The sequence below is a fragment of the Canis lupus genome, chromosome 18 (genome assembly GCF_011100685.1).
Source record: "Canis lupus familiaris isolate Mischka breed German Shepherd chromosome 18, alternate assembly UU_Cfam_GSD_1.0, whole genome shotgun sequence".
NCBI classification, from domain to species: domain Eukaryota; kingdom Metazoa; phylum Chordata; class Mammalia; order Carnivora; family Canidae; genus Canis; species Canis lupus.
Window position 1 is genome coordinate 38,959,229 of NC_049239.1, and position 7,118 is coordinate 38,966,346.

The window sequence follows — 7,118 nt, forward strand, 5'->3', positions numbered from 1 at the left end:
TGGCCGACCTAGATGTCGCTTTCTCCACTTAAGTCATTTTATTGGATATGCGGCGGTGGCGCACGGAGACGGCCTTTAGGGGAATCTCTGCAAGTTAGATAGCACTTCCGGAACGTTCTCATAAAGCGACGGAAGTAGCTGCCAGAAAACGGTAGGCGGGGCACCCAATGAAAAGCGGCTCCTAGAGGAAGGGGGCGGGACATCGTGAGAGGATTGTCCAATGAAAACGACCGACGCCAGACACAGGGACCGCGCCGGGGCGGAGGAGACGATGGAGAATTTCTCGGCGCTGTTCGGAGCTCAAGCTGACCCACCACCACCACCAAGCGCGCTCGGCTTCGGACCAGGAAAGCCTCCACCTCCTCCTCCCCCTCCTCCGGGCGGGGGCCCCGGCACGGCCCCGCCGTCCACCGCGGCCACGGCTCCCCCCGGCGCCGACAAGTCGGCGGCTGGCTGCGGTCCCTTCTACCTTATGCGGGAACTGCCAGGTGAGTACTAGGCCTGGCAGAAGGCAGCCAATCGGATCGTACCGAGGAGGCGGTGGGCGTGGCTCTCGGCCAGCCGGGGGAGGTGCGGGGTATCCTAGGCAACGCGTGCCGGGCCTCGGAGCTCCGAGTCGGGAGGGCGCTGAGGACTCGCGACCGAAGGGTTGACATGAATTTTTGGCCTGGTTGGGAAGGGGGAGAGAAGGCCTTTCGGCGACCCATCTTTCACACCGAATCTGGCTCTGTCCCTGATGCTAGCTTATGGTTCCCTGAAAACTCTCCGGGGTTTGAGTTTGGAACTCGAGACGCCTGATTTAACATCCGTGCAGACCTAAGGTTTTCCAGATCTGTCACAGACATGCTCTTGGTTTGAGGCGTGTTGCCGTCTTCCTGAGGGCTTCCGCGTTTCCTCAACTACCCGAAGGAGGGAGGAGACTCGAACCAAAGAATTGTTTTGTTGAGCACCTACCGTGTACCAAAAGCACTGTTCTAAATGCTTAAGATACAGAAGTGACTAGGGCTGACAGGTACCTCTGCCTGTTTTGGAGTTTACATTTCAAAGGAGGCGGCGGCACAGTGCACTAGATAACATCACACAGTGGTTAGTGCTACAAGGAGAAAATGTGATAAAGAGTTGAGGCTTTAGCCAGAGTGATCAAAGAAGCCATCTCCGCGTAGATAATATTTGAGCGTAAAGAGCCAGTCACGTGTGAGTGGGAGAGATAACACGCAAGAAATGAGGTCAGAAGCCCTGGTGTGAGGGAAAACCATGGACTATCCGAGGATCAGAAGACCAGTTGGACTCCAGTGAAGTTTCAAGGGAAGGAGTGATAGGAGATGGAGGGCGTGGGGGAGACAGCCTTTGTAAAGCATTTAGATTTTAAGTTCAGGGGAGCCGTTGTATTTTTAAAAATTTTTTTTTAGTAATCTCTGTACTCAAACTGGGGCTCAAATGCACCACCCGAGATCAGGAGCCACCTGCTGTACCAACTGAGCCAGCCAGATGCCCCTCAGGGGGAGCCATGTTAGCACACAGGAAAGTGACACGATCTGATTTTACTTATTTTTAATTATCCAAACAACTACATTAAGAATGGAAAGTGGGGAAATCAGCCAGAAGTTACTGCATAGTAGTCCCGGAAGGAGATGATGGTTTGGACTAGGCAGTAGCAGTGCAGGAGAGAAGTGAACTGATGCAGGGTAAATGTTAGGGGCAGAGCTTAGAGGAATGAAGGGTTGAATATAGAAGTAGGGAGGAACTTGTGAATTCCTGGCTTGAATAGTTGGGTGGATGGTAGTGCTAAGACCAAGAAGGAACACGTTTGAGGAAATGGAAATCAAGAGTCGCTTTGGACACGTTAAATCTCCAAGTTGCCCCTCAGTTCCTCCCAAGTTCTACTGCTACATCAGGGGTTGAGGGAAATAATAATGCATATTGGCCTGGTGCTTTGAAGTTCACAGTGCAGTTGCAGTTAGGTATGTAATAGAATTTGATACTGAGAATAGCCTCTTGAGATAGGCATGTTACACTTGAATAAAACTAAAGCATAGAGAGGTTGACTCTCCTTTGGTCAGTTAGGGGTTGATGTCTACCAGCACTTTCTCTAACCTTATTTATTCTATTTATAAAATTGTACCTATTTATATCAACCACTTGACAGATGCTACTACCTGTTTGGGGCAAGTATGTAGGAAGGGGGGCACCTGATGAGAAGGAAAAGAATAAATCTAGCCCTTGCTTTTAAGGAGCTTATTTTACATAGGGATATAACATATGTGGTTTAAGGATAGTGACTATAGGGCAGCCCCAGTGGCACAGCGGTTTAGTGCCGCCTGCAGCCCGGGGCGTGATCCTGGAGACCCGGGATCGAGTCCCGTGTGGGGCTCCCTGCATGGAGCCCGCTTCTCCCTCTGCCTGTGTCTCTACCTCTCTCTCTCTCTCTCTCTCTGTCTCTATGAATAAATAAAGTCTTTAAAAAAGAAAGCTTTTTTTAAAAAAAAAGGTTAGTGACTATATTTCTTGTTAAGGCTGATCTCATTACTTCGTGATCATACCTCATATACTATTGAGCACTACATGATGGGGGCCCCTGGGTGGCTCAGTAGGTAGAGCATGCAATTCTTGATCTTGGGGTTGTAAGTTCGAGCCCCACACTGAGAGTAGATGTCTACTTAAAAAAACAAAAAACTACATGTTGGTTTTCAAAATGTGTTCCTTGATCCAAAATGACAGAGTTGTCACTTGAGCCAAACCTTGGAAATTTCATATGGGTGAAGAAAACTTAGAATAACTGTCTTATAATTACATCAATTTTCCTAAGACAAACTTCCTAAAAGGAAACAAGAAGTATGTTTTTCAGGAGATGATGGAGACTCATTTGGATGGGTCAGCAATTTGGCATAGGGGAGTAGTGGCTGAAGTTAGAGTCAGATGTGTTTTACCATGAGTACCTAAGGAATTTGAGCTTTTTCCTGAGGGTAATAGGAAACCATTGAAATTTTTGACCTGAGGAGTACTGCTTCTAAAAATATCTGGAGAATATGGGTGCCATGTATTGAAATAGAGAAGACATAAATGAGGTGGAGAAAATTTGGAGTTTAAAAAAATGAATGCATGAAATTAACTAACTAGGAGGAAGTTGGAAACCTAAGACTAGTTTTTAGGAGAGGAGTGTTAGGAGACTGGGGTGAGACATTTAGAAATCATCTTCATAGAACTGGTAGTCAAAACAGGATGTTGGATGGGCTCATAAAGTGTTTAGGAAAAGCAGGATAACTAGAATGGCAGGAGGCAGTGTCTGTTTAGGAGGAGCCAGTACCGTGGCACTGAGTCTTCTGCCACCACAGTACACGGTGCTTCTGGAACGTTTGGCATGAGAAAGGAAAAAGAGAAGGATAGAGCAAGGCCTTAGGGTACGGAGGGAAAATACCTTGCTCTCTTAACAATTACTGAGCACCAAAGATGTGTATTGCATGGGGCACCAGCAATACATGTGTGAACAAGACAAACATTGTCTCGGCCCCCAAGGGACTCACGTCAGAACCTGGGTTTTTCCAAGTGAATGATTATGAACAAGCCACTTTTGTCATTTGCATTCTTCGTGTTCATCATAACTGTAGATGAAATTGTGGGCTAGCTAGCTCCACCCTTTGCCACTAGGTCCTTATTAGATTACTAACAAACTTCCATTCTTTGAAAAAAGTCAGCCATGCAGTATTTATACTGATAGTACCTTGCACTTATAGAATACTTTATAATTTTCAATGTTTTCATTTGAACCTTGAAAAAAAAAATTAGCGTGCTCAAGATAGCTGTTACTCCACTGCAGAGATAAGGGGAAACTATGGCATTAACTTTGAGGCAAAAAGCATCATATTTGGTATTATTAGTAATAGAGACAGTGGTAACAAATTAGTCAGCAGTAGCTAAAAATCCTGTTCCTTATGTGAAGATAATTAGTGTTTCTTGCTAGCGCAAAAAAAAAAAAAAAAAAAAAAAGTCCTTAATCAGATGCTCAAGGCTTTGTCCTTTTTGGCCCTTACCTTGCTCGGTAGCTAAGCTCTGAGGTAAGATCCTGCTGTGCCAGAGAGTATAATTTCTCACTGGTAGATTATATGAAAAGCACCCAGAACAGTGTTTAGCACAGTAATTACATCACGTAAGTTATTATTGCGAGGAGTCCAAGTTGGGGAAGAGTGTCTTCTTTGGGGTGAGTTTCCATCTGTGCTCTATTTGGATGTTTGCCGATTTTTCTCCTTGTTCCGACTATTACCATTCTTTGGTTTATGTTTTCAGCGTCTATTATGTTATTTAGTTTTGCTGTTTCTTACTTTAAAAACTAAATTTAATTCTTTATAATTCTCACTACTCTTGGGACTAGTATCTTTTTGTTCTCCGTGCCCTCTAGGTAGCACTGAGCTGACAGGCAGCACCAATCTGATCACACACTACAACCTGGAACATTCCTATAATAAATTTTGTGGGAAGAAGGTGAAGGAGAAACTCAGTAACTTCCTGCCGGACCTGCCAGGAATGATTGATCTGCCTGGTTCCCACGATAACAGCAGCCTCCGTTCTCTCATCGAGAAACCCCCTATTCTTGGTGGCTCTTTTAATCCCATCACAGGGACCATGCTGGCTGGTTTTCGCCTCCACACTGGCCCGGTGAGTCCCCTCTTGGAGAGGCCTGAAAGGCGTGGAGATGGTTTCTCTCTCCAAGTCTGTTCCTCCATAACTTACTGAGCAGAACAGATGATGGGAGCAGAGCATTTTGTCCCTCCACTCACCTGGAACTTCCTTTGGTTCCTTCAGTTACCAGAGCAGTGTCGCCTGATGCATATTCAGCCGCCCAAGAAGAAGAATAAGCACAAGCACAAACAGAGCCGTACCCAGGATCCTGTTCCCCCAGGTAAGCAGCAGTTCTATTCAAAGACAGAAAACCTGGACCTTGTTGGACCATCTGTTTTTAAAAACCCAGTTAGGTTCCTTACAGAGCCCCAGACTTCCCAAGTTCTCCTGATACTGGTATAAGGATAATTAGTGTTTCCTTCAAGTAGAAAGCTGGAACAGTGCCTTAGCAGTGCCTCCCTTATCATTTCTGGCCATTAGAGGAGCAGGTGCCCTTGACTAGGTTTTCCTGTGGTCTTCAGTTCCTAGCTGTAGGGAATTTTGAGTTCTACAGGTGATCGGCACACACTGTTTCCTACAGAAACACCATCTGATTCTGATCACAAGAAGAAGAAAAAGAAAAAAGAGGAGGATCCTGAACGGAAAAGGAAGAAGAAAGAGAAGAAGAAAAAGAAGGTAGGTTAGGGCTGTGCTGCTGCAACCCAGAGCCTCCCCGTCTCACCCTGTCTTTGAAGGTCCTTTGCCTCAGGTGGGACCCAGGATTAAAACCCAGGGCATGTTGCAGCTTTTTCCTGCACCTCCTGATGGAAGCCAAGGCTACTTCCTAGTTGTTCTCTTAGCCCTCCTCCCTTGTCTTCCCCAGAACCGACACAGTCCAGACCACCCAGGCGTGGGCGGCTCTCAGGCCAGCAGCAGCAGCAGCCTCCGCTAACAGGACTCTACTGGAAGGGCTTTTCCTGCTGTCCTGAACCTGCTGACAAAAGCTGCCTTCCAGGCCCAGACTCTGCCGTGGGAGCGTCCCCTGCAACCGGGATAGAAGCCAGCTCCAACTGTGCTGGGCTAAGATTAACACATTATATGAGAAGGGCCGTGCTTTTGTAAAGCTCGGCCCAGTTGGCTTTCTCACGGACATCTCTTCCTCTCCTGGGAAGCTTTCTTTTCATCTCTTCTGTGCAATTGGTCTGATTTAGGACATTGTCTGATCTGTTAGGGTTTTTCTTTAAAAAAAAAAAAAAAATTGCATTTATCAAACTGGCTGAACTGTGGCTGCCTGTTAAGAGGTAAGTGCCTTTCTATGTGAGAGTCAGGGTTTAAGCCAAGGCATTCAAAGATCTGTGGGGAATTTGGGTCTTCATTACATTATCTTATTAGCAGGCAGGGAGACCACCAAAATGAGATTGGGGAACATGGTCCACAAGTGAGGCAGAGCTTGCTAATACCTGTCCACAATGGACACTTCACACTGCCCATCATGTTGAGAACCAAGCACCTGGATGAGATCTATACCATCTATCTTAAGAGGTGATCCAGTTAAGGCTCAGCTCCCTTCTAGGTCAATTTTGCATTGAAACAGAATAGCCAACTGAAAAAGCACCCACAGTAATCACCAGTGTACTTCAACAAGGTCAATTCCTGGCCAAGCCTATGGGTTTTGTTTTGTTTTGTTTAATCTCTGGCAAGCAAAGGTAAATGCTTCTCATCTTTATAAGAATCTTTGACCTGCCTCATTCCTTAGGTAAAACAATGAAATTATTAGGCTGATGTGAAAACATTTCTAAACTTCTAGGACAGCCACAGAAAGGGAACCTAAACTAGCAGGATGTGAAAGAAATTCCTTCAGTGTTTACAGCAGGCCAGGTAACTAGAAATGTCCACGAGAAAACCCAAACTATTGTAATCTGACTTTAAATAAATTTGACACAGAACAGTTAAAATCTGTTGCTATGAGCCAAGATTGTTACTAGATCAGTAGGTGGAAAACCAGTCATTGAGCTACAGTTTTAATCTAGGATTTCAGAGCAAGGGTGTATATACTTAAGTCACGGACAGTGAAAATAATGGGTTCTGGCAGGCTTCTGGAGATGTAGTGTCTGAGGCGGCCTATTTTAAATTAGGGCACAGCCTTTTTGCTTTCAACAAACAGAACAGACCCGTGAGCTACCAAACTGGAGTGCCAGCCACATCCAGGCAGTCTCCCTCTAATGGGCTTTCATCCCTTGATCATCCACTGTCTCACTTCTGGCTACATCCAAAGAGCTTTCCTGTCCAGAGACAAAATTCTGTATTTAAGAACTGTGGCAGTCAAGAGTTCTCTAAACTTTGAAATGACAAGGAGCTGAGGTGGTCACAAAAGGTTTCTTCTAGGAATTTTTGAATTAAATCACCAAAATAAAAACAGAACCTGTTGTTTTAAGTGGTTATTCTCTAGTCCTGCCTAAAGGTGGGCCAGGACCAGGGAAGCTTACAAGGTTTTCTTTGTAACTTCCCACCAGAGATCATTCACC

General features: G+C 45.6%; 1 protein-coding gene across 2 annotated transcripts; it reads left to right on the forward strand.

Annotated features, from left to right (window-relative positions):
• The first annotated feature begins 12 nt into the window (after positions 1 to 12).
• Positions 13 to 7,014, forward strand: MED19 (mediator complex subunit 19). Of its 2 annotated transcripts, none has more exons than XM_038563224.1 (5): positions 13 to 488; positions 4,394 to 4,650; positions 4,798 to 4,894; positions 5,168 to 5,289; positions 5,477 to 7,014. In XM_038563224.1, the coding sequence occupies exons 1-5, from the start codon at positions 221 to 223 to the stop codon at positions 5,543 to 5,545; spliced, it is 813 nt and encodes a 270-aa protein (XP_038419152.1). In that variant the 5' UTR covers positions 13 to 220; the 3' UTR covers positions 5,546 to 7,014. The 2 variants fall into 2 exon arrangements, with proteins under 2 accessions (XP_038419152.1, XP_038419153.1); XM_038563225.1 differs by having other exon boundaries at positions 21 to 488; positions 5,195 to 5,289.
• The last annotated feature ends 104 nt before the right edge of the window (positions 7,015 to 7,118 follow it).